General features: G+C 45.3%; 1 protein-coding gene and 1 long non-coding RNA gene across 3 annotated transcripts in view; one reads left to right on the forward strand and one right to left on the reverse strand.

The window, feature by feature from the left end:
* Positions 1–27733, forward strand: part of ptprga (protein tyrosine phosphatase receptor type Ga) — a 174735-nt gene that overhangs the window by 100757 nt on the left and 46245 nt on the right. For both annotated transcript variants that reach the window (XM_028997728.1, XM_028997727.1), the window contains exons 3-5: positions 3186–3368; positions 7472–7620; positions 22592–22687. In XM_028997728.1, coding sequence (XP_028853561.1) covers positions 3186–3368; positions 7472–7620; positions 22592–22687 — 428 coding nt within the window. The remainder of the gene's footprint in view (positions 1–3185; positions 3369–7471; positions 7621–22591; positions 22688–27733) is intronic.
* Positions 4402–27733, reverse strand: part of LOC114800402 (uncharacterized) — a 38066-nt gene continuing 14734 nt past the window's right edge. The window contains exons 2-3 of the long non-coding RNA XR_003751385.1: positions 5163–5318; positions 4402–4725 (exon numbers count right to left, since the gene is read on the reverse strand). This is a non-coding gene — a long non-coding RNA (uncharacterized LOC114800402). The remainder of the gene's footprint in view (positions 4726–5162; positions 5319–27733) is intronic.

Below are 27733 nucleotides of genomic sequence, written 5' to 3' on the forward strand. Positions count from 1 at the left end.
ATTCTCACCTACTCCATCATACAAATGTGTTATGGATATGCTCAGACCTTTAGAGCTCCATTTCGTCCTCCCTTTTTTTTCCCAGGCTCTAAACGATTTTCTGGAGAGCTAGCGCGCCGCAGAGCGCTTTGAGAAATCCGCCGTCCAGGGGTGAACGAGCTCGGCTAAATGGCAATGAACTTTTTATCGAAAGCCTCCACTCCCCCCTTTTTAAGCCGTAACAAAGAGTGATATGACTGCCGTGTCGGAGCATCTGGAGCAGATAAGTGGACGCGGTCTCCACCATGAGCTCTGGAGCACCGGGGCCAGGCCGCCTCCGAAGCGGGCGGCCCGCCCGGCCATGTGCGCCTTGAGTAAAAAGAGCAAAAATGGAGGGAGCTATTGATTTTTGTCAAGGCGGAGGTTAAAATAGAACGGAACGTCGAGATGACACCTCGTTGCGCATCGCTTCGAGTTCTCCTTGGTGGAAGGGCACAGGTCAAGCTGCTGGGGCAGGGGGTCGATAGGTCATGACGTTTTCTTTCCCTTCCGAACCATACTTAATTTCTTAAGTGTCTGGAAAGACCTGCTCAGCACTTAGCAGCCACTTTATGACACACAGGGGACAATGTGTGTCTGCATGGGAGGGGGGGATTACAGTTACTCTGGTTTTAATTGTTATCCAATAGCTAATTGGATATATTTCACAATATGTACCTTTGCTGGACAGGGGACAATTTCATGTTGGATAAAAGTGCATCGTGAAGACTGCCAATATGCACACGGTCCACTAGGAGTGGACAATTAGACACAATTTGTTTCCTCATTTTCTCCCAAATGAAATGATTCACACAATTTAAAAGACCTAAATCAGTCTGGTGAGAATCCAGCATCATCTCTTCTTTACAATAATATTCATATACTCAATAAAATCTTTCTAAGTCTCAAAATGTGGTGCGTAAAATGATCAGGAAAAAAATTTGCCTTAATACAAACACTATTTAGCAATAGCGTATGTTTAACATGATGACGCTATAATTTTGTTTGGAATCTGTAATTGAAAATGGAGACTATAAGCCCGTTCCATCAACAGTAACGAAATACACAATAAAGTATAATCGCCAATCATATTTATACAGGCTTGCGCTGTGGACCATGCACTGAATACACAGAAATCGTTTTAATTCGAATGGACCAATCTTTACACTTATTTTCACATTATACAGCCACAAGAACAGCAATGACACACCATTTTCTTTCTAGCTTGTTCTGTATCGCTTCTTCGCCTCCGTTGCGGTTGCGTTCATTCTAAGTTGCATTTGTCCTCGCCAGCGCTGCGCTAATGAGGAATTCACCCTCTCGGCGAGTCGCTCCGTAAGATGGAGGGTGCGGATATTTCCCCCTGTCTGCATGCGGTGTTCCGTTGCCATTGGTGCAACATTAGTGCGGTGAGTAATCGCCTCACACCCGCCGCCGCCCGCCTTCGCTCTCCAGGCCGCTCAGCCCTCGGATATGAAACCCAGTCCTCCCCGATCGATACCCCCAGGCAGCGGCGGGGGCAAGAGGAGAGGACAAATTCTTAATTCGATGAAACAAACATTACCAGATGCCCCCGGATGCACGCGGGCCACGAGTAATTGTGGACAAATTCATTTTAGAGCCCCAGTAGCTGCGGATTGCTTTCAATTAAGGGGTGCACTTTAGCAGGAGGCGGCCCGGGGATGCGGAGACGCAGCCTGCTGACCCCGCCCTCCTCCCAACCAGGAGTGAGAACGGACGGAAACACGGGGGGTATCACCACCGCCCGGTCTGCTGCCTCGCGTCGCATCGGTTCCGATGCCGGTTTTCCCGCGGGCCCTTTCCGTCTCTGTAAGGGCTCTTGTGAGGTTTGAGGGGGTCTCGTTGGCACTGAGTAGATTAGCTCATAAGCGCAGCAACACCCCTGTATTCATACACTTGATCTCATTGAGCCCCTTGCTGCGTTATTATGGGCTGTCGGAGGATAAATATGTTCTTAGTGCCGCGCGGTTTTCACTTCATTCGCCTGCATTCGACTACCTGCTGTGTGAGCCTTACTGTTCTCTTTCACACACAAAAACGGGTTTTAATGTATGTGTGCATAGATTGTCTGATTCTTTCAATATGTCTGATATGTTTTGTGTGTGTGTGTGTGTGTTGTCTCTGTGTTAGATATGTCTGGGTGTGTGTGTCTAGCACAGCTGCAGTAGCCAGGCCGACTGTGACATTTCCGGACGCCCCAGGGCAACACTGCATCTCCGTCGGAGTCTCAGACTCCCCTCGCAGCCGAGCATGTGAAGTTTAATCTTCTTTCATGGTCGCGCGGCCTCCGTGTCACGGAAAGTTCGCTGCGCGCCCGGATCCAGCTTAAACTACTCCTGATGGAGCCGCACTCGCCCGCACCCGCACCCGGCTGCAGTGTGAAGGAGAGGGCTGCACGGGACGTGCGAATAATACAATTTGTGGCAGAATGTCTGCTTTCGCGGTGACCCGTAGTAAAAGGACGGGGGCCGCCGTGATTATTGATTGGCTGCTACGTTGTCCCTGTGGGGCTTTTGTTGGAAGGCGATTGCTCCCTCTGCGCCCTCAAGGGCAGGTGTGCCGTGCAAATCAAAAATGTAGCAGGACGCAGAGAGGGGAAAAAAATCTATTTTTTATGCGTAATTAGCACTTCCCTTTCCATTAAATGTGAAATTCTAATATGTACAGGGTGTGTCTGGGTAATTTATACACATTAGAGAATTGATGCTATAGTATTTCTTGGGTGTTTGGGGCATGTCATAAATCACATAAAACCAGCATAACGCCAGTATGAAAGCTAGATCACATTTTCATCAGCACCCCAGATGCCATAATTTGAGTTCATGACTTGATTTGGCTAGATTATGCTGCAAAAAAGAGCGAATGAGAGGATGGCCATTCTGTTGATAGGTGGATCATCGTCTTCTGATCCTGATACGAATTCTAGAAAGGGGGCGCGGCTCATGTGCCTTCAGTTGACACTCCCCCTGCTTTTCAGGGCAGAGAATATTGTTTTTTACACATAATTTTAAATGCTCAGCGACTGTTATAGTCATTTATATTTGGCTGAACGTTTAACGCCACATTTATTTATGGAGTGACAAACTCATTAACACACTTTATGTGAATGCAGTGATGATTGATGTATCTGTCGTATTTCTCTGCAGGGACACATGGACCGGATGCAGGCTGGGCGTCAGCTTACCCAGAATGTAAGGAGAAAAACCAGTCGCCGATCAACATCGTCGATCAGGACTCGAAGGTCTCGGTGGAATACCAAGAGCTAACCCTGGACGGGTTTGAGGTGGAATCGTCAAACAAGACCTCAATGAAGAACACAGGCAAAACTGGTGAGACGTCCCTCCCGCTGTCTTGCACTCCGTCTCTGTGCGTATGTGAGTTTCCATATCTGTTACACTGTCACCAGGAGAGATGGAATCCTGACTGACACTCCAAAGCCGATCACGGATATTTGCATGGCTCCCTCGCGTGGGTTTTTCCACGCTAAGAAGGGTATTCTCACTGTTTCACTCTGTCACGAAGATGGATCGTCTGCTCGCTGTGACTATAAATGGGGTTTAAACGTGAAACGAGGGGGGAAGGAAACTGTGCCACAGGTGCCTGGCGTCACCGCTGACAGCAGTCAAAGCAGGGCCAGGTGTCTCATCGCCGTGGAAACGCAGAACGTTCCCACTGGGGCCCTGAAACTCCTGACAGAACCATTTCAGAGCCCTGGTTAAGCAGATCTCCTGTTTTTTCCCCCCCTCTTTCATCTTGTAATCTATCACATGACAATAATTTTGTCTAATAGCTGATTAAAATCTGGGAGACACCTGTTGCTCCTCTGTGCAGCTCCTCCCTCGCAGGAAGACGTCGGCCGTCAGTCGAGCATTTCCCCCGCTGCTGATTTAAAGGGATTTCAACAGCTTTACTAAGCGAAACAAAGGCCCAAACATTCTTAATGATAAATTCCAAACGAATTAGAAAGATAAACTGTAGTCCTATTGGAAAAAGAATGTCAGCATCACCATTCATTAAAACTATACACAGACCGCAGATCAACATAAGAGGTCATCTGACAGCTCTGATGTCCTTTTTTCTAAAAAACTTTGAAAATTTTTTTTCCCACGGGGCAGTGGGAGTCTGGGCTTATTTCAGGAAATAATCATCTACAACATATGAAGGACAGAAATCCTTAACCATAACAACAACATTTATTTCTTATATAAGCCCAAGTTTATATACAGCATGTCTCAATGGGCTTGATCACATGATCATTGAAATTTAATTAATAGTAGGATTTGACTTGAAGGTTTGAACACATATGTTTCTAACATTGGAAGGTTTCCTTATGATGCCTTTCAAATGTTCCCATGAGGCTTGTTGAGTAAATCAGTACAGGAAATTAGATGGCATATTGGAGCAGAGGACTGCAGAATTTTTATACAAAACATACATTTTTTTTTTAATTTTATACAAAAATCCATATATTCAAAACATGCCGCAATTCATAAATGCAAATGATGCATTATTGTATTGTCATGAATCATCAGATTTATAATGACAAAATGAACTTTGCCACTGGGGAATAAACGAAGTGGTGCAATGAGCAAGTTTGGGCTGAGGAGGAAACCGCGGATCATATATCTTTCCCAGGGGAAAAGTCCCAGGCCTCTCATCCCCGGTGCTGTGCAACACTTTGCGGATCTGAGGAGGAAGGAGGCAGGGATGAGAAATGCACTTGCACCCAGCCCCGGAGCACACTCGGAATTCTGATGCCCGTCACCACTCCCATCCCCCTTTTCCCAAGGCCGCGTCGAGCTAAAGGACGAGGCCACCACTTGCCAGGGACTGGAAAACACTCAGCCACTTTGCTTCAAGGCCGGAGTAAAAGCAGCTCCAAAGCTGCATTTTCACCTTCGCATAACCTATGCATAACAAGACAAACGTCTGCTTGTTGTCCTATGAATTATGTACACATACCCTGAATATTTCCTAAATGACAGGTTTTTGTTTTTTAGTTAAAATCCCCCAGAGCACTAGGATGAGGTCCGTGCATGCAAGCGGTTCGGGTTAAGTACCTGTAAATATTGTAGACCTTATGCAATAAATAAAATATAATAATAAAAAAAAGAAGACCTCACCTCAGCTGACTTTATCTCAGGCTGAACCCGGGCCCTGACTCTGTCAGTCACAGAGATTGTTGAAAATAGTTTGGCTGCTCTGGGAGGCCTGGGACACGCGGTCTTTCTGGAGTCGTCTGAAATTCAGCTTTTAAGAAATTCATGAGCGCTGGGATCCTTGGGAAAGAAAGGAGGATAAAAAAAAGAAATAAAAAAACGCATTGATCAAGGATTTATTTTCGTCCAAGGCTCTGTTTTCACACACTGCTTTCCAAGGTCTTTTTGGCTGAGCGTCTAATTCCTGGTCACCTCTTAATGTGCTGAAACACAGGCTAGAATTCCTAATGACTCCCCTTCCACGTCGCATTATGCCTCCACGCCAGCAAACAACAACAGAACCTAGAGAGCCTGGGCTAAAATACTTATCATAGCCCACTGTTAACATTATGTTCTATATAAATTGCTATGTCAGTTGAAGTTGTTGATTGATTTGCATTACTATGGTATTTTAATAATACATGTAATAATATCATGATATCATGTAATAATACATTAATGTGTCATAATACAAGATCCACATCTTCCTCCACAAAACTAAGGGCCCTCTACATAGGAAGTGATCCTGATCCAGGCCTTATTATAGACCTTGAGGGACAACCCAATATGATAAAGAATTACTCAAATCTGATGTGGGTGACAGTCAGTAATAAATAATATAAGTGAGCTTTATTGCCATTTCAGCTATATACATATACAATTTACATACTGAAACGAAACAACATTTCTCCGTAAAACCTAAAATTCAAATTTTTATTTGTCACATACACAGCCATACACGGTATGATATGCTTTAGAACCTGGTGCCACATGTAACATTTAAACAAAGTTACATACTCAAACTGACTATATCACATGCTGATGTGCAAAAAAGTGGCAAATTCACCACCCAAATTGAAAATAACTGCTTTATGCAGCCGTTTCAAAAATATATTTGATGTGTATTCCAAATGCATTGTGAGTACATGACTTTTCCCTGTGCTGTAATGGAATACAAGACTGAGTGAATTTATGGCCATGTGCTCAGTATTCAGCCGTCATCTTCGCCGGACCCTTCCTCTGGTGTATGAATCTGTAATCTGTCTGCATGCACCCGCCTCTACAGTGCAGGAGTTCTGACCCGCTAAGTTCCCTGTATTCACAGTCAGTTCGCTGCTCTGCTGTTGTGCACAGCCTCTCATGGCTTATTGCTTTATTTTCCGGTCTGTGCTCAGTGTGTCGATGTTCTCTTCTGCGGTAATAGCTTCAAGAACATGTTGTTGTTTTCTATCAGGTACCCAACAACTCGGTAACTTGCTGTTTCCACAGCAACCAAACTCGCACGGCTTTGGTGGATCCGCGCGCTCCACATGGCCGCCTACTCGTCCTCCTTTCAGAGTTGGGTGCGTTGATCCTGCTGCTTCCCTCGGCTCGGGCTGCCAGTTGGAGCAGTCGCCGCGCTCGTATCAGATTTTGCGGGCGGGGGCCTGGCCTTAAAGAGCGAGGGATCAGGTTGTGCTTATTGTAATCTCAGTACCCAGGAAGCAGACATGCCCGAGCGTTAGCTGGAGTGCCAGCAGCCTTGTAGAGCAGGGGTCTAACAAACCCCCCGACAAAGCTCAACTTTCCCCTCAAGGGCCCTTACCAAGAATGGAGCCCGAAACTCGGCCCCGGTTGCAGCCGGCTCTCAGAGCGTGGACTTATTTACTTAAAACACTCGAGAGTCCCTCAAGTTGGCCACCGTCTGTGTCATTAAGACGACAAACCAGGCCAAGTAGTTACTTTAAAATGGGACAGCAATCTCTTGTGACAGGGAAGGTAGGAGCGATTTGCGAAATTCAATCAGAACAAGAAATCTGTTTGACAAAGGGAGCATTCATTTAGGGTCACGCTGGTTAATTAAACCCAGGTCTTTTTCTCAGACCAATTTGCGAATCTAAAAAAAAAAACTCCTTTTCTCTCTCTTTCTCTGAGTCCCCCTCTTTTTTTCAGCTGGAGTTTTATGAAATAACAATGGACTCGAAAAAGCTATTTGAAACGGTGGCCGGAGATAGCTTCCGCCAGCCAAATTAACACTTCATTTGAGACCTTGCCTTTGAGGCCAATGAACGCACTATAAAAGGGCCACATGTAATATTCAGCATGTCTCTCTAAAGGGCCAATGCAGATAAACCCCTAAATGGCCAAAGTGTCCCCAAATGAGTGTCGGTTTGCCTTTTTATTTTGCGGGCAGACTATAGTCTGTGCTTCTTTATTTCTTTATTATCTTTTCTCTCTCTCTCTCTCGTCAACAGTGGCCATTCTGCTGAAAGATGACTACTTCGTCAGGGGGGCGGGCCTTCCCGGGCGCTTCAAGGCGGAGAAGCTGGAGTTCCACTGGGGCCAGAGCAACGCTTCCGAGGGCTCGGAGCACAGCGTCAACGGCCGGAGGTTCCCCGTAGAGGTGAGAGCCGAGAGCTGCTGCTTCCGGAAGCATTCCAGTACCGATCAGTTCAGGCCCCCGATGTGACGTAGCATTGAAGGATCAGTAATTATCCACATTTAATCGGCCTGGGCGTCTCTCAGTCTTCTAGCAGTTGTGGTTTAGTGATGTCAGAGGAATGATGTCAGTTTTTACAGCAAATCATCAGCAGCTTGGGCCTTTAATGACCTCACATCGTCGTAATAATAAAGGTAATCACACGCTGGCCTACTTACGCCGCACTCGCCCTCCCCTTGCTCCCCTTGAGGGCTTTAATTGCTGCATTGATTTGCTATTTTGTTGGTGCTTTCAAGAAAAATGCCGGTTCAGGGCAGAAGCAATCTCTGCATGTGCGACCACGGCTCGTAAATATTGTCCTTGTTGGATTTCTTTTCCCCCCTCTGGCTGGATCACACAGGGAGATGCAACTAACCACACATTGGGCACGTTAGCCCTGCGTCGCCCGACGGAGAAAGAAAGTTGTAATTTGTAACTGAAATTTGATCTGGAAAAGATCATTAGTCAACATTAGGTATGGTTGTCACAGGAAATCTAGGTAGTAGCCTAGTGGGTAAGACACTCGCCCATGAACCAGAAGACCCAGGTTCAAATCCCACTTACTACCATTGTGTCCCTGAGCAAGACACTTAACCCTAAGTTGCTCCAGGGGGGGACCGTCCCTGTAACTACTGACTGTAAGTCGCTCTGGATAAGGGCGTCTGGTAAATGCTGTAAATGTAAATGTAAATGTAAATCTGTATGGCCTTGTGACATCACTATGTTGTTTAAAAAAGATTTTTTTAAATTCTGTACCACACCTAATTCCACGTGGAACTGAAGGAAGGCTTCTGTAGCCTTTGCCAGATGACTTTTGAAAGGCTGTAATGAAACCAGGGCCAATTGTATTCATGAGAGGTGTCAGAAACTTTTACGTTATGATTCATGCAGCAAAGTGCTAAAGATGCGGCACCCTTTCATACTGCTTTCTTTTTTCCATAGTGCTAAATAAAGTGATTTTAAAGTTTATTTACTGATTTTTCGGTTTTCTGCTTGTCTCTGCTGACCAAAGGGCACCGGTAATGGCATGACCTTTGTGAAGGATGCTTTTCTCAGGTGATTGACAGTTCCATTGTAACGTTAGTGGCCCTTGACTGCAGTTACAGGCTGCCGTTCAGTGCCATTATCATCAGCGAGAACACACACTTACGCAGCCCCCCCCAGCTCTCGAGCACGCCCTGGAAAAAATACAACTAAATATGCCACTACCCCCGTTCTGACCAAAGAAGCTCCAAGAACACCTGGTGGAATGGCGGTGACACCAACGTGCCAGAATCCTGCCTCTCTGCAGGGCGTGCTCGGCTGGTCCTAGCCTGTTTTTCTAATTCTGGTGTCCATGAAGGCTTCTTACGTGTCTGTTCTTACGGGCTCTCTTTTTCCAGCACCAAATCTAAGCGAATTACTGATAATCTGTGCCGGGCAAGTTGTTAAGAGTCGTGGCATTTTATATGAGACTGCATACATGTGACGGGGCTGCTTTGTTGTCCTGGCCATAGATTAGCGGAGAAGGAGCGAGGCACGTAGACAGGCAGATATGGATGCGTGTGGCTGTCTCAGTCAGAAACAGAAACAGTGCGCTTGGGGGGGTACGTGTGGGTGGGTGGCAGTGTGACTGACAAAGACTGACGGACGCCCATCACTCTGACACTTCATGACACTCTGACAGAAACGAAAACAAGAGCACTGATACATCCCACTGCCAATTCATTTGCATATACTACACATATAATACACTATTAGTATTATTAATAAGTAAGTTGGTGAAATTTTATTATAGCAATTCAGTAGTATCATCACCACTTCCCTCTGCAAATTGCACTCTACGTATGTAGCCTATGCAGCAAATAATAATTATACTTCACATATCATATTTGCCATTCTTGTCTAGACGGCAAATGCAAGACAACACAGTGTCCGTATATGGGCATATGGATGTTTTGTGATTAATTCAATGCAAAATATGTGATTAATTAGTTAAAATGTTGTAATCAAGTGACAGCTCTAGCTTTACGTATACATATTGGATCATAATGCAGTATTTCGTGTTTTTTGTGGTACATGTAACATCCAACATCTAACTGAGATGAAGGGATCGACATTACTCACCCTGGTCCTCCTTTTGTCCTTTCATTGTGCTTTTTGCCACATTTCAGTTGGAGGTCTTTGCTATCAGGAGTCCTGAACTCCTAGTGTGCCCTGAACCTGAAGTCCGGAAGAGGCTGTTGTTAGGGGTGTGGAGCATATGTTCCAGAAATCTTTTTTCTTCTTACTGGGAAATGTCCAGCTGACTCGTTGGACCAGGGTTGAGATAGCTGACAAGTTAGCTCAACAGTACAGGATTGTCTGAAGAGGACCAGGCAGTCTGTTCCTTTTATAAAGTAGATATTTTAAAATGCAGTATTAGTACAGAGAGAGTGGAACTCTGTCAGCACTTTTTCAAGGGGTTCGTACTTGTCAACAAGCTCAGTTGCATCCACAAGAAACTTTCAGCATCACCTGTCTGCAATGATACACTCCAGATACTATTAATGTGACACTCATATATGAAAGATGGTTAAATGTGAATATATAAAATATATAGAGTTTTATATAGTGGAATAAAATGAGTAAAGGACAAAAGAAAATGAATAACTGGTTAAATTGATATAACATAAAATGAAATTCTCTAACATTAAACATAAATTCAACATTTAATAATTGCTGATAGTAATGGGATAAAAATGAATTTGATAGAGGAAGTGAATAAGGCTCTGGATGTGTGAATGTATTTGTCTTCATGCCTGTCTGAGTAGGTGGCCTTCTTGCAGTGTGCTGATTAAAGTAGGGGTCTCATGTCTGCCCCCCCAATATCTTTGACAGATCAGCGCCAAGGTATTGCTTTGCAGTCTTGGCCCAAGGCATGAATGCACACGAGGAGGCCGACAGCCACGAGATTTGCTGCAAAACGCTGCTCTCATTTTTTTAAAGTCGCCCATGATGAATGATTTATGATTTACAAGCGTTGCCATTTAGTAATTGTTCCCTAATAAGCCCATTGAATGGCGTGATTAAGTGAGGGCCTGCTGCGCCCACACCCGCTGGTTTAACAGTAAAACGGTGGTTAATATGCCAGGCACATCACGCCGGGCATGTTGTGGGGTCCTCCATTTGCCATTACCAGACATTGCATCAAATAAATGAATTAATGAATTATGTCAAATGAAACGTATTTTAAATTTTTTTTTCTGGCACCGTTTGTTGGTTATTTATTGGGATTCTGCTGCCAAACGGTACAGAATATCGCAGGGTCCCTCTGTGACAGGCATTATAACAAAGACGTAGTGGAGGCCGGCCGGCACCGGAGAGAGAGGCGAACCAAGCTGCGGGGTTCGCAGTTCCGTCCCGCCACCTCTCACATCCCACATTCAGCCCCACCGCCCGCCTTATCTAACCTCAGCCGCGATCGCGCCTTTCCACCCAGCCGGGAGAGGAGGTGTCGGCAGGCAGGTGATTTCAGCCGCACGCCGCTTAGGTGGTAAGCAGCCCGTTTAATCACGGCCGCGCCGCTCCCATCTCCCCGGGCGGCGCACGATAAAGGAAATGGCATGAGCAATGTGTCTGCCCGACCCGTGGAGAGAGAGATGCGCTAACCGCCATCCACCTGCTCAGATAAGAGCCACAAAGTAAATTAACACACGTGATGGGGGGCATGGGAGGCGAAGCGCCGACCCCCACCTACCCAACACGCAGCCGTGGGCATAGCAGATAAGAGATGGCACTGATGAATTGAATTTTATTCCCCATCAGCCTTTACTGTGGCTAAAATACAGTAGATTCCAAAATAGCATTCAATGCAAAAAGAGATCATTCTAGACAAGTGTGTGTGCCTCTGTGTCTGTGTGTGTGAGTCTAGAAAGGCACAAGATTGGAAATGTGTGAGAACATTCTGACAATAGCAACACAAAAGGATGCACATAGCTGCTATTGCACATTCAAGATGTGCATTTTCACACCTGTGCTGCCTTTTGGTAAGAATGAGAGTCGCTGTAAACCCTTCCTGTGTGTGAGTGTGTGTGTATGTGAGAGAGAGACATTTAAAATGCATAGAGTGAACAATAAATATAAATGAATATAATTCATTAGATTCAATTTTCTTTGGTAAACTAATTGCCACATCTGCTTAGATCGCTGTAGCTGATTTAGGAATTCACTTTCCCCCCCTCGCTATCCATCACCACTTAGTCCCAACATGTGGGAAAACACCCAATCTGGCAACCCTGTCATGCCAGACAGAATGCGAATACCCACAAAACTGTTGGTGCCGTCGGATCGGTGGAGTGGAGGGCATCTTCTTCTCTGTCACATTATGTAATGTCCAATATGAACATGTTAATGATGGACTTGCACAAAGGGAGCCGACATGTTCCACGTGCCATGTATAATCACTGAATAGTAAATAATGACTTGGATGTGTCTTTTGTACCCTATTAAGCTTTGCACTATGGGAATGCTCCATTCGGGCTTCCTGCTCTGAAGGAATTGAGGAAGAAAAGCTCTGGTCACACATGTCCGCCCAGGCGCCGGCTAGAACGCATGGAATGAAAAGGTAAACAGCATTTTCCAGCATGGTAGGAGGCGCCGGCGCCGCTTCCCTGACGGACAGTTTGTCAGCCCATTGTTTGCTCCCCTCACTCTCCCTGTTGACCCGCGATGTTCAGGCCCGGGCGGACAAAAGGGAGCGCGTGTCCACCGACGTCCCCTCGCCCTCTCCTCCCACTGCCACCTGTCACTCCCGCCGTGGCGGGTGCGGTGTCCGGTGATGAATAGGGGAAACCGGAGCGCCGCGGGAGGAAGAAAGGAAGGAAACAGGAGGAGAAATGGAGCGGCTGATGAGATGCTGGAGGTGCGCCGCCGCTAAAGGACGGGAGTGGGCCGGTAAACTGACCCCCCCGCTCCCAGGAGCCGGCCCCCTCTGCCGCTACGCTAATAGTTTCTTTTGGTCGGCTCCGAAAATACATTAAGAGGGAACCGGGAGATGTGACCTCTGAGATCGCTAAAGAGAAAAGATGTATTACCGCAGCCTGAGAAGCGGTAAACTGCCGGCGAGCAGGAGGCGCCCAGGCCTGCATCTCGCTGCTTTTCCCCTGCCCTCCAATCTTTTTCTTCTTTCCGCTAGCGTTTGGAATAGAACAGAACAGAGTAGAATATATAAATCCCAGGTTGTCTCTCGCACGCACCAGCTGGGTTTACATGGACCTTTTTTTATATGGAAATTTCACGTTACATGCTAATAATGGAATGAAGCATTAGAAAAGTTTGGAATTTCACATTTTTCACAATTTCTGACAGGTTTTTTCCTGACTATTTTCTGTGCAACTATTCACACGTTACACAGGCTGAACAAAATCTCATGAACCTGTTTAGAATGATTACTGTAGTGTGCAAAGCAGTCATGAAGGTAAAGAGACACACTTGGGTTTTATATGTAAAAAAAAAAAAAGCATCCTAGAGCCTTCATAGTGAGTGGTGTATTTTGGGTCATTGATGCCTTGGTGATGTTTAACAGTATTGCAATAGAGGCACATTTTAACATACTTTAATTACAGCATTTCTGTCATTAGGTGCATCGATTAAACATGAATACTGATATTGCAGAACTTTCTAGGTCTTGCCAACGTTTTAAAGGATTGTGTGGAATGAAGGAATTGTACCGATCGCTCCTATTTGTGCAAAACTTACATACTCTCTTATTTTTTTCTAATTCCTGTTTGGCTCCCTCCCCTCTTTCAGTGTCTTTCTTCCTGTCAGTTCAACTAGTGGCTGCTTTGCACGCATTATTCCTATAATGATGTGGCGACCACACTGAGTCAAGTGAAAACAAGTCAGTATTACATGAACAGTGCCCATTACAGCGCATTACAGCATGACCCGTGAACATGATACAAACCATCTATCCAATTTCTAAAGATGATCCTGCTGTTGCTCAAAATCTGTTACCTAGAGCCTTGGTTTGAATGCAGTGTTGACTGGATGACCGTCAGTAATGTTCATATTAGGAATAAAATGATCTCCTGTTGAATAGGCCTGTGCTGCTGTGCTTTAATGCATGATGGCAGTACATCAAGAGCCAGATCTTTTCTGAGGAGCTACTCGGAAACTACTGAAATAGATCTAGACCACTACTTTATTATTATTTCCACGAATTTTCACAGCCTCTCTTAGCACTTCACTTTTCCATTTTGACTCTCTCTCATACACACACACACACACACACACACACCGGTCTGGGCATTACTCTTGCAGAAGCAGGTTGTCCTCTTGATGAATGCTAATGTAATGCAATGTCATACAGGATTTTTCAAAGGCGGCGCGATCGTGGAGGAATTAAGCCATGTCTGCGACACTCATTTGTGCTGAAAGCGACAGGGTAAACTATTTCAGCGCCGAGTTCGCTGTTGAGATTAGCTCTGTCTCTTAAAAAATGCATTGCGGTACCGGATGCCCTGTTTTTGCCGCTCTCCTTACACCCCCCAAACCATTCACCCCAGCCCCCCCTTTCTCTTCACCGCGGCGCCATTCCATTAAACCTTCAAAGATAACTGATGACTGCCATCGTTGGCCTGCCTTCCTTTTTTTTCCTCTTTATTATTTATTTCTGTACTTTATTTATTATTGGCCTTCCGCAGGTAGCGAACGGGAGGTGCGCCATTCCTAACATAATGTTATATTTCCCCCCGCTGTCCTCAATGACACTGAAAAAAACAGCCATTCTTTAGAAGCTCCACGCTGCCTAGAGGGCAAATAGGTGTTGTCCCACTTCTCTGCCGGCTTGATACCATTTTTAATAATCTCAGTGCAGAGGCCGCCTTTCTCAAAAAAAAAAAAAAAAAAATTCATGAGGAAATAATACCCGGGAAATTGAAAAAAGGAGCGAGCAGCATTCCATAAGACACCTTAATGCGTCTCCCTTTTTTTTCTCCGTTGGTTTGTTTTCTACGGCGCGGTGTGTGAATAAAACGATCTCCCAGCCCACGACTGCAAGCTGCGGGAGATCATTTTAACGCGCAGGAATGGAGCCGTAGGTCGCAGTCCCCCGCCAGAGTTTACAGCGGGGCTGCAGGAAGTGCCACTGGAGTGGCTTTCAGTGGTGATTGGAGCGTTCTCTTGCTCTTTTGTTCTCAGACGGAACCGGCACCAGCCTTGTGTTGCCCCCTCCGTGGCTACAATCAAAGATGCGGTTCCCTCTCCAGACATCTTAAGGATGGGCGGCAGTAGAAATAGAACCATGCACAGTACCTTGCCATGTGCCGAGAGCTCCATGGAGATGATTATTTTTATTGCTTCAGTGTAGTTGGATGATGGGGCCATCGGCAGGGCATTAGATCCTTCATGACCATGACCAGCACGGCCATTCGCCAGCAGCGTCTACTGTCTCCGTCCCTCTTCAGGACACCTCAGTCATGTTCTGAGACAGTGAGAGGAGGCTTCTTACTGTCTTGTTTGAACATTTGCGGCAGCCTCTTTTGTTTTTTTTTTGTTTTTTTGTGTCTGGCATAAAAACAGAACAAAACTATATTACAGGAATAAAAGATTGGTGTTTGTAGAGCTGATAATCATTTCTAAAGGCTTATGGGTACAGATAGACAGGCAGTGGCCCGCAGCCTTTTTACACACATAAACACACGAAAGATTCATTTATCCTTTGGAAAAATAAACTGTGTTGTTAAACTATTTTTAACTTAATATTTGAAAGAGAAAAACCTTTAATTATCCAAGTTGGAAATAACAATAATAGTAATAATGTTCTGAATTGGAAAATCCACACACTAGGCATTGATTTTAATTATACGGCTAATACATCAGTGCATATCATATCAGCCAAAACATATCCATGATATAACATGCTTATCAAAATTAATATGTCTGTATTTGGTGTTATCCTAATCTATAGAGAGCTAAATGATATGTATCCACTGACCCAATTTGTAAAGGATTTATGGAACGCAATTTTATCAATATGAGGATCTTCAAAGATGCCATTATGACTAAAAATGAATACAAAATCCATTCTCATACAATATTTTTATGACCCATCCACCCTCTACAGTCTCTCTCAGTTTGAAAATGACTTTTCACTCACACAATTGCTCTCTCACTCAGTCACACACACACACACACACACTCACACACTTGTGCCCTGGACCGCTCCCTCTGTCTTTCACCCTGTGTTTGTGAGCCCTGGCCAGACAGGCACTTTGACAGGAGTGGAGCCGTGAGTTTGATTTCCTGTGCGCTGTTGAGGAATTGCGGCGTTCCCCTCTCTGTAAAACAGGTTGTGAGGGAGGCCGGGCTTCTCTCCACTCGAGCGTGAGCCGCCTTCCTGCTGCGTGTCACTTTCTCTGAATGTAGATCACATTCTGCGGCGCTGCTCCCTCCCCCGGCCTTTTTTTTTTTTTGTGTGTGTGTGTTTGTGTGTGACACATTGGTCTTAATTCATTTCCCGCTGCTGTTTTTTAAATGTCAGATTTGTGTGTGTGTGTGTGTGTGTTGTGCACATTGCAAACACAGATGGGCCCGTGCTTGGAGCTTGCACTAAGGCAATGAGTTTTTCCCCTGTCCTTGTCAATGTCAGTGTAGTTGCCTTTCTTTTGGAAAGATGTCAATAAGGGATGTATTCAATTTGGGGAAGTGTACAGTACGGAGCTCTCCGGGCCAGGCCGAAGGCGGAACCGCGGCTCTTTCAGGAAGCCTGGACTGACATTACTATTTATATCGGAGTCGGACAACTTCTTTAACGCCCGAAACGCATTTCCCTTTTTTCCTGCCTGTGAGAGAACAGCGACGTTCTGGAAATATTTGACTCAAAAGGTAAAAAAAAAAAAAAAAAAACAGGCACCTGCAGTAAAGACTTCTGCCGTCGATGCTGTCATGGAGTGGTGGAAAATGGAGGGAGCAAACAAGCAGAGGACAAAGTGCGGCCGGGTTTGAGGTGTAGAGGCGGTGGTGGAACGGGTGGGGGGGATGTTAAGAGGACTGATGGGAAATCTTTGGGAACAGTCCCCGGGGGACTCGGTCATCGTTTATCTCTTTCTTTCATGTTGACGGCTGTTGTTTTAAAGGGATAAAGTGCGGAGATCGATAAACGCGCCCCCGTCGCTCGGCCCCTGCCGCGGTGAGAAATGGATAGTAGACGGGCCCCAGCCCCGGTCGGCTCTGTCGCACCGAGGCCATTTTACAATATTTATAATGATAATCCATTAGCATGCCAGCCCTGCTGCAGATATGATTAATTTCACATGCCCATTAATTTTGCCCACTCTCGTTTCATGCATCGGAATTATTGGATGCATTCTCCCGTTCTTTATGCGCTTGGGCGTGCAGCGTGTCCATGTTTTTGCACAGGGAATCGCTTTAAGTGTGCAACATATACCTCCTGTCCCGACTGAGGGCTGAAGGGGGAATGAAGATTCATCAAAGGTTTTTATTCAAAACACAACCAAAACGGCACAAGGGCCAAAAAGTGCCAAAAACCGAAACAAACCAAAACCAACCAATAATGTTGCAGCACCCATTTGGCAAAGCACCATTCCCACACACTGCTCCCCGGGTGCCTGTCATGGCTGCCCACTGCTCACTCAGGGTGATGGGTTAAATGGAGAGGACAAATTTCACTGTGTGCACTGTGTGCTGTGCTGCTGTGTATCACAAGTGACAATCACTTCACTTCACTTGACAATCACTTCACTTTCCCTTAAAGAGTCCTGAGTAATCATGCCTAATTGGCTTCAGCTAAGACCGAGCAAGGACTTGCATGTCACGCGTCATGTCTCTGCCCACTTCGTGCTTCCAGGATGTTGATCCACTTTTGAGGATAATTAAAGCACACAGGGAGCAATTTAAACTGTACAGGTGCTGAAACAAATGGTGAGGGTCCATGTTTTTCGACCCTGGACTTGTTTTATGTGAATCGCCCTGTAATCACAGTTACAGCACAGTTACTTTCCAAAAAAGCATTGGAGACATTCCTTGAATGCACCTGTTCGTAAAAGGTATTTCAATGAAACGAACCTAATCTGAAACTGTTCAATATCTGGAAGGGAGTGGCAGGAAAATTCCCTAGGCACTTTTTTTCTTCCCTTGCCATCATTTCAGAAGATGAACTTGACGTGACATTCGTGAACAAGTCCCCTAAGTTCCATTCAAGGTTTATGCATGTTTATTGCCACGCAGAGGGTGGAAGTAGAATTCCTCTGGAGCTAATGGTGCAACGTATGAAAAGTGTGGCTGGGTCTTGACGGATTGAGACTGTAGTGCAACACAGGCAAACAGTTCCAAATGATAGTAATGAACTGAACACATACAGTGAGCGGGTGCTTTAGAATCGAAATGACTTTATATCACCGAGTGTGTTACACATACAGGGAATGTTGAGATTGATGTAGAACACAAGCTGGACAGGTACCGACTATTTACATGTATGTAAATGCATATAATGAACATACATTATGTCACTCCTGGTGTTGCTATGGGCTTCCTTTAGCTAGGAGGACTGGCCAGAGGTGTCAGTTTTATGAGTGGGTAAATATCTGATATATATATATATATGTCAGGAATGCAAGTAGAATTTTTGATAATTGTGATTATTGTGTACAGTGATCAACAGTGGTATTATGAGGAATTGTTAATGAGGTATTATTAGTATTATAAATTATGGTTGTTGTTTCGAGGAGTGTGAATTGCGACATAGTAAAAGATGGTGTTTGTACCTTCCCTCCACTGCCTAAAAGTGTATGGATCGAGTCTTGAAAAAGACAGTGATGGGTGGATGAAGCCGACGGCGTGGGGGGGGGGGGGCTAATTGGCTAATGTTTGAACTGGTCAATATGTTTACCCCCCAAATAACAAGGGCAGATGGATGCAAGGGACTGGCAGCTGATTGTGGCTGATTGGTTATAATTAGTTGGTCAGGCGACTTCCTCCCGCGTCTTTGATGTCACCGGGCGGGTGGGGGGGGCTTGATTGTTCAATTGTTGCGAAGCTTGGCTTAGACATATTTTTAGACCACAACCTTGACCCCTCCCCCTCATGTGGGACAGGGAAGTGGGGGGTGTGGTTGCTGTAATTTTGGAGAGACCCCCCCCCTCACGCAAGAGCAGCAGGAGTTCTGTGTTCAAAAGCGCTGCGAAGAGAAAAAAAGAAACATGTTTGTTTGGAGGCCAGTACATTATGGTCTCCTCTGTGGGCTGGTCCCTTTCTTCTTCTTCTCTTTTTTTTTTTATTTTATTTTAAAGGAACGAGGAGGAGGGGGCGGGGCGCTTACGGACCCCCAAGGCAATGATGCATGTTTTCCCGTCTTTCTTCTCTCCGTTTTTATTCCACAGCTTCCCACCATTTTGTTTGAGAATAATGGCCTCGTACGGAGGTTCCAAGATCTTTAGCGTCCTGTGGATGGTTCTCAGCCTTGCTCGCGTGCTCCTCCGTCGATCCTTCTCGCAGTATGCCAGGCTGCCACGGCGCCCTTCACAAGGTCACTCCTGCCTTACCTGGGCCAATTCGTAGGTGGCCCAGCATGCCGCTGTCACTCCGGCACAGAACTCCCTCATTTTCTGCCCGGCTGCTGTTTCACTCAGTTGTCTTTTTCGGGGGTGATTCCGGGGCATTTTTTAGCATCACACCACAAGTTTAGGGTCTTCAGAACTACACTACAGTACTCTACTGTTGAGCAGGAGAGTGTAAATAATGTTCATTTGAACCATGCATGGGTAATATGGTTCAAAATTATATATCAGTACATACAGTATATGACTACAGCAGTATATGACAGGGTAACAAATGTTAATTTGTACATCAAAGTAAGATAATGTAAGATAAGCACTTTTCATTTTCAAATTATTGATCAGAGAGTATTACAAATATTACAAATATTTAAGTATTAATTCTTTTTCAACAATTCGGCAAATAAAAGTGTTCAAACATTTGTCTTTCTGTCTTTGATCACGTTTTTTTTTTTTTTTTTTTTTTTTTTCTTCATCTCAAAACTGAACCCCTGCCGGTATAAACTATGCTGGTAGGAATTATACCAGTATTCCTCAAAGCACGATTAAATAAACCACCCTCTGCCATGCACAGTGGGTAAAATACACAGTCAGAAAGGGAGGACGAGTGTGCACGCAGCCTTCCTCCCCGATCCAGCTCTATGCCTGATCTCTGCTGTAGTTGTTGCAAATTCCGTGTTTTATCCGCAAAGCCCTTTTAACCTGTATTACCAGCGATTTCAGAAGAGTTGCTTTCCCATGAATAATCCTCTGTGCGTGCACTTTCTGTATTTAGCCCGAGTCCCGAGGAGAGGCATACGCGGACCCATGCCGCCCGACTCGGTATGACCTGTGTGTTAATGGGTCTCAGGTTGTGCGTGGAAATGGCCCCCGCCGCCGGCTTGTTTGCCTCGCCAAAGCCTATGCATATTTGCTCGGGCTTTTTCTTCCAAACTCAGAGGCAGAAGACCTATCATCTCTACACATGCTTGTGCTCACGCTACCGTGTCAACAGTGATCACAAGGGTTCTGGCCTCCGTGGCGGTTCATTTGTGTTCTGAGGCATGGATGTACGTGTATATGTTTATGTGGGTTATATATATATATATATATATATATATATATATGTGTGTGTGTGTGTGTGTGTATGTGTATATATTTTTTTTTGAGGCCTAGTGTCAGTTTTGGTAATGAAACAGAGTAATGGTTCCTCAAAGGTGACATCAGCTACTGAATGCCAGACGCCTCCATAGATCACGCCGGCCTGTCTGTATGATAATGCAGAGGTGACCTGGCAGGCGGAGCTGTGAGCCGTCTCCCACATTCGACCCTCCGCCCGCCGTGGCCACACTGCACCATAGAACACACTTGCCTTTCGGCCATGTTTAATCCAGCTGCAAGGCTTCACATGCGTGCACGAAGACATCAGGAATGGCCGTCGAAGGCATGGAACCGACCTGGCCTCCCAAGCATTGCTCCCCTCATTGTAAATGCTTGAGTTTGGCATCATTCTGGGGCATCGCCAGGTCGCGTCACCCATTCCATTAGCCTGCAGAGTGCTCCTTTAGCGGTGCCCCGCCCCCCAGTTCCAGGAAGAAAACGAACAACCAAATTAGCCCCAGACTAAACAGACATGCACGGAAGCAGAAGAGAAATGGCTCAGATTTGTTTCTTTATTTGTTTGTGGGTTAGGGTTATGCCCTTCTAGGATTTCCTCTTCTATTCCGCCTGCATGTGACTACCTGTTTTTTTTTTTGTTTTTTTTTATCTGTGAATGCAAACCGACCGCCGAATCGTAGCCCTTCAGCAATGGAAAGGTTAAAATATATCCGACCCTGGGTTCACCGATGATGTCCACTCTCACTGCCTGCGTACATGCAGACGCCACAGCCTGGGGTGCTGCCGCCATTAATCACCACCCGTTAGCCGGTGTGTGCCATCAGGAATTCATAAACACACAGTTAAGTGATCCATATTACGAGACTGCCGGAGCGTTTATGACCAGAATAGATCAAAGTGGGGCTGTACGTCGAGCTTTGCTTCAGGATTACAGCACTGTGAAAAATGCGACGCGGGATAATATTGACAGTGTTCGGCTGACGGAGAAACCCGCTGCCCCGAAGCCGCTTTCAATCCGTTATATAATAGCACGCATGCATACACACACACACACCTACAGAGAGTGAGGCAGGGTCGTCCTTTACCTCGTGGGGTTAAAGCCCCTCTGTCTCTTTAAACAATGGCGGGGAGAGACTCCCTGGAAGAGGCTTATTTAGTACGGAAGCAGGATGCACGGATGCGTATTGCTGGTGATTATGATGCAGAGCGTGTCATTTTTTGGTTATGTTGCACAATGGAGATGACTCGCCTTGGCAAAGTGCTCTATCTTCCTTCATTAAACCCCCCCCCCCCCAAAAAAAAAAGGGACAGTTGGGCACAACCTTAATCCTACAGATGGAATGTTTCTGCTCGGCCCGCGTGACTCAGACGGGACGTCGCCATGACAACCAAATGATGGAGAGCCTAGGGTTGGTTGTGCTGCAAGAGAGCTCTCTGATAGATAGAGTTCCATCTCAGAGCAGGGCTGGCTGATTGGGATTTTACCGGCGGAGCTTCTAAACAACTCGACAGATAAAGGGGCTTTCTACGCCCTGAGCGAAACAGATGCCTCGTCTCTCGTCCTCACGCTCTCACACACACACACACACACACACACACGCTCAAAAAATTTTCACAGACCAGTGGTGACTAAAAGGGGAAAACAGGCTGTCACTCAATGCCAATTTGGACAGTGCTCTTGGATTCCGGTCCAGAACGTGTCAAGGGTTTTTATCTGTCCTGCTCTATTGCCAGCAATGTCCTCATCAGGAATGTAGGACAGCGAAGACTCTGGTCGATTCCCCCGTCCGCCGCGCACTGGCTTCAAACGGCGTCGCTTCATTAACGCGTATGAAATGAGCCACTGATTGTAATGAAAAGGCTGTGGTGGGTCTCATGCACGCCTCTGTTTTATTAATATTCTGGCTAAAAAGGAGCACGTATCCCCTTGATATTTCATTTTTTTTTCTCCTTCAAACATTTTTATTGAATTCGTGGCATCACAAGTCTACTGTGGTGTAAGTTTTTGAGGATCGAGCTACAGCGTTTTGTTTTCAACAATGTTCATTGCAAGCTCGGTTGTCTGGAGCAAATGTTGTGACAGTGAGAAAATAGTCCAATAGTGTAAAAAAAAAAAAAAAAAGGGAGGACAACATAAACAGTGGGTAGAACGTTATAATATGCAGGTATAAAACAGTGTGAAACCATTTTAAGTGCAATGCGAATCAGAAACATGGCTAACCGTTTGTTCTCTCTCTCCATTTTTCTCCCTCTCTCCCCCACAGATGCAGATCTATATGTACAACTCGGATGATTTTGACAGCCTTAATACAGCCATCCGAGAGAAGCGGGTAATAGGTGCCATGGCGGTCTTCTTTCAGGTGAGAGCTTTACTTGTTCCTGCACCAATATTAAAGAGAGTCGTAATTCTCTTCTGCATGCTGCATAAAATAGCACCGCGCATACAGTATATGAACCGAAAGTGGCGTTTAATGAAACTTTTTATTATCTTTTCATTGTTCATCCTTTTCATTGTCGAGCTCTGAAGAGAAATTGCTGCTCACTCTGTGTGTGTGTGTGTGTGTTTGATATTGGGGTAGAACAGAAACCGATTTTAGGGCCCAGTGAAGACATTGTTGGAGGATGAGATCATTTTGGTCTCAATCATTCAGATCTCGCCGGATTAAAACTTAATTTGGTGGCATCGATTGTGCAAGGATGCTTGTCCTGCCTTGGAAGCACACGTTACCCTGCTGCAAACACACGTTAGCATCCAGCATCCATCTTTCTTTTTACAAAGCTGTGCTAATTTACTGCAGACCAGTGGTCTTCATGGAAATGCCATTTCTTCAACCACTGCATGCAGAACAAGTGCCTGCTGTATTTATGAGAATGTCCCGACTGCATCTCTGGAGCGCAGCCACAGAGATCTTTGAGTTCTTCTTTACCGCTATCACCAAGGCTCTTTCCCCCCGGTAGCTCAGTTTGGCCAGATGGCCAGCTCTAGGAAGGGTTCTGGTTGTCCCAAACGTCTTCCGTTTAAGGATTAAGGAGGCCACTGCGCTCTTAGGAACCTTAAGCGCAGTGAAAAAATTTTTGTAACCTTGGCCATATCTGTGCCTTGCCACAGTTCTGTCTCTGAGCTCTTCAGGCAGTTCCTTTGACCTCATGATTCTCATTTGCTCTGACATGCATTGTGAGATGTAAGGTCGTGTAATCAAACACAGCTGGACTCAAATGAAGGTGTAGAACCATCTCAAGGATGATCGGAGGAAATGGACAGAACCTGAGTCTGAATACTTAGGACCATGTGATATTTCAGTTTTTCGTTGTTAATAAATCTGCAAAAATGTTTTTCTGTCAATATGGTGTGCTGTGTGTGCATCAATGAGGTGAAAAAATAACTTCAATAATTTTAACAAATGGCTGCAATATAACCAAGTTTGAAAAATTTAAGGGGGTCTGATACCCACTGTAGCACTGACAGGTGCTTTTGATTGCACTTTCATCTTTAAGAATCTTCAGTATTTGCATCAGTTCTGATCTTTACACATCTGCTCGCCTTGCCATACCTTCAGGGTCTTCTCCTCCTCCATCAATATCTCTATACCTTCTGCATGTGGGTTTAGAGCCTTGAGCCATGACCCTCTCCCAGGAACCGCTCTCCCACAGGGCATTTGTAATCAATATTTCTTCCTGCCTTCACATCATTCGAAACTTTTCAATTCTAATCAAATCCCGGACGTTGCATTGCTTTCTTACATCTATATGTATCATATTATCTGATCATTGTACATCTTTGCCTTGTTTGATGATCTGATGTGTTGATATATTGCTGATGTTTGCAAGGCACCATTGATGACCATGAAATATCCATATAATTGTATACCTGTATACCTGTAAAACAGAAATGTAGTTCACTGCAGTAATCTGTAAATCCTACAGCTATGTAAACTCAGCTCTCACTCGCTTTCATGATTGGAATAATCCTCAGGGCTGTGGTTCAGCAGTGCGACCTCGGAAGGATCGCTTCATTTGTGTGCCGTGCGGATTTGATAGATGGCTGCAGATGCATCTGATGTTTTTATTTATGGCGCTGCCATTTGGAAGGAATCTGCTTTTTGTGCCTTTTTTTTTGTAATGTACATATTTTGTGTTTGCACGCTGTTCTCAATTTGTCAGCAAGCAAAGCATCTTTCTTGGCCTATAATAAGGCTATTTGGGGACGCAGCAAGCACACACTCGCTAACTTGGGCATGTTTTGTAGGAGATGCTAGGAATTGAAAAGGGGGAGAGGGAAGAAAAGTGGGCTTCTTTATGAGCGCGTAACAGGAAGCAATGCCTTGCTGATGACGGGCGTGGATGGGGGAGCGGTGTGTTGCATGAAAATGTTTAGCATGTGCCTCTCCACAAGCTTTGATGAGACTGTGGCTTAGAAACACACACACGCCCTATACATGACTTCCATAAGTAGTGTATATAGCACAATAAAACGTAGAGCAGAGGTTGTCTACTGTGAAAGGGTTGGAGGACGGAGCACAGGAACGTGGGCCGGCAGATCAATAGGGGAGGACTGGGGTCCTCTGGGGACCTCCAGGGCCACGCAGGAAGCGCCGACTCTGAGATCATGGCTGTCGGCGATGTGACACCTGCCTAATGGATGGGCCTACCTACACAATGCCCTGCAAATCACCCGCTTTAAAACTCGAGGGGGCTGTTCAGATGTGTTGCTGTACATCGTACACCAGAGAGAAATACACACACACACACACACACACACACGGTGTGAGACCTTTCTGAAAAGCTCTCGCTATCTGCCAAGGATGCAGACTTGCTGCGTCCGCTGAGGATGGTTATCATGAGAAGGTAACACATTAAATAGCGAGGTCTCCCTCTGCGGTGATAACCTTAAAAGCTGCCGTTCTCTCCCTGCCAAGCAGCAAATCACAGCAGCGCCCAAACCCCTCCCACAGCATCTTAAACATATCCATACAAATTAATACATACATAAAAACTGGACATTGTCCTTCACCTGAGCTGGTTCACCTGGGTGATGGTAAAGTCATCTTTTACATAAGCATAGTTCTTTGAACCACTTTTCTGAGGAGTATTAATCTAGATTGTAGGTCATATTTTTATTCCATTCAAAAATAAATTAGTGTTTGGATGTTTTTTTTTTCATTTAATTAATGACCTTCAATGCTTAATGATTAGATTTTTTTTTTTATCATTTAATGATTTATCGTAGGTAACATTCCAATCTTTTGAGATACTTTACATCCAATTAACATAGTAAATGTATTTATGAAAAGGAATTACCTTCTTCAAGAATATTCTAATTATATTATTTGCAATGGTACAGTAATGAGCTATCTTTGAGAGCAGATTTAATTAAATGATCAATCTAAATAAATGGAATGAGAAAAAAAAAAACATGTGGATACAGACCGTTGCTCAGTGCACGCTTCTTGCCGGTCTCTGCACTTGGCTCCGCCCCGACTGAAATAGATCGCAGCCGTTGCAGCCATCATTACACTTTTATTATCTTATTTACAGTCCACATGTTCCCAGTAAGACACATGTGTGAGCGTGGGCCGGCGGTTGCTGCAGATTGCTGAAGGACAGCAGCATGTATGGTCGTAACTGCTAATTAGCGAATAAAGATAATCTCTGCTCCAGTTCTCAGCCGGCTGAGCAGCACATTAGAGCACTCAGAACAAGTCGAAAGATACTGGCGAACGGACGGAGTACACTCAGTAGCCACTGGATCTAGTGCTTCTGGGGCTCAATGGGTATCAGATGGAGAAAAGAAATGAGACCTGTTTTCATAATTATTGGGTGTTAGTTTTTCACCGTTCCTCAAGGCGTGATGCAATGTCGCCCATTGCTGACATGTAAACGGCATGTTGTGACGTGAGTTACGAATAGCCATAGTCACTATTTAGAATCTATTCAACACCCTACCCAGTGCATGGATAATTGCTGCTGTTTGCTTATATTAAAGCACACTGATCAGACAGAAAAATAAATGGTTCAAAAATGAATTAATGTCTCACAAATGCCACATTTGAGTTGTATAAGAAATTATATTTCTACGAATTTCGACAAACACTGTGGAAATTTCAGTCAGATTGGAAATATTAGGTAAAGATCTGTATGTGTAAGTTGGTGAATATCAGCATCGACTGCTTTCCATTTATTCTCTCAGTTGGAAATGTTGTGGCGGACCTGTATACGTCATGCCAGTTTCATAGTTCACCATATTTACACCTGCAGTGAAAATAATTTTTTTTAGGTAGAAGCTGACTTTGCGTCATATGTTAGCGAAGGCCTGTTCATAATGAAAAATTCATATGGCATATGATTTTTCGGCAAATAGATCCGTATTCCACATCAAATTTGCCGTAATAAGCCTGTGAATACGGTTTTGCCAGGTTGTCCCACTCACTATAACTATTATGAAGGTAATTTAGGCTGTTCGCTGCTAAACACTCGCCACACGCTGCTGTCTTTTCCTGATATTAGAAAACAGAGACGCATGCTCCCTTCATTAGCTGCATTTAAAGCATGCACAAATTGATCGGCGCGTCTATTTTTACCGGCGCGGGAGGCGGCGAGGTCCACGAGCCGCACGCCGGCACGCAGAAGGAGGACACGGCCATCCGTCAGCTCCTCGTCCGCGCGTAAAGCCGACGCCAGGTGTTCTTCAGAAGGGCCCGAGAACTCCGACATCGTGCGAGATGCGCTCGTTTGTCGAAAACGTGTTCTTAACCTGATTATCCCTCGCAGCGGTTAATTAATCTTTAAAAAGGGCTGCTGTGCCATCGAGGCACCCCCCCCCCTCCCCCTCCCCACCACCCCGCCCCTTTTCAGATTAATTACAGTTGCCGCTTTCGGAGCAAAGCCGAGCTTGGGCGGCCGCGGGGCCGCGGCAGGCGTGGGTAAGGCCACGTGTATCAGTAACAGGAGCGCGACCCGGGCATCCAGGTTCACGGGGTGCGCGGCTTCATTAAAAGCCCGGCATTAATATTGTAGGCGCAACTCTGCCGGCACGGGTGTTGCTGACTGAGACGGAGGTGGATCTGGCACCGGGCAGCTAAAATAAGTCGCATGCTGATTCAGGGCTTTTATTTTTTTTTTTTGGCAGCGCTCTTGCCGCAATGCCATTTTAAAGAAGCTCAAGTCTCTTCAGAATCAGTCTTTTTTTTTTATCCACAAACTGGTGCTAATCTGTAACATCACAGAAGCCACCTTCATCTCGCGGCCTCAACAAGCCAAGTTGGACTAATCCGGCCAATTCTATGGCATCACGGCATTCACTCAACTTGTCCGTGAAAGGCCAAGGCAAGGTTCACTGGCCGAAAGCGTGCACATCCTCACCCATGCAACATTATGCCAATCAAAGAATCCATCTAGACGTCTGCCGG

This window comes from Denticeps clupeoides, chromosome 12 (assembly GCF_900700375.1).
Source record: "Denticeps clupeoides chromosome 12, fDenClu1.1, whole genome shotgun sequence".
Taxonomy (NCBI): domain Eukaryota; kingdom Metazoa; phylum Chordata; class Actinopteri; order Clupeiformes; family Denticipitidae; genus Denticeps; species Denticeps clupeoides.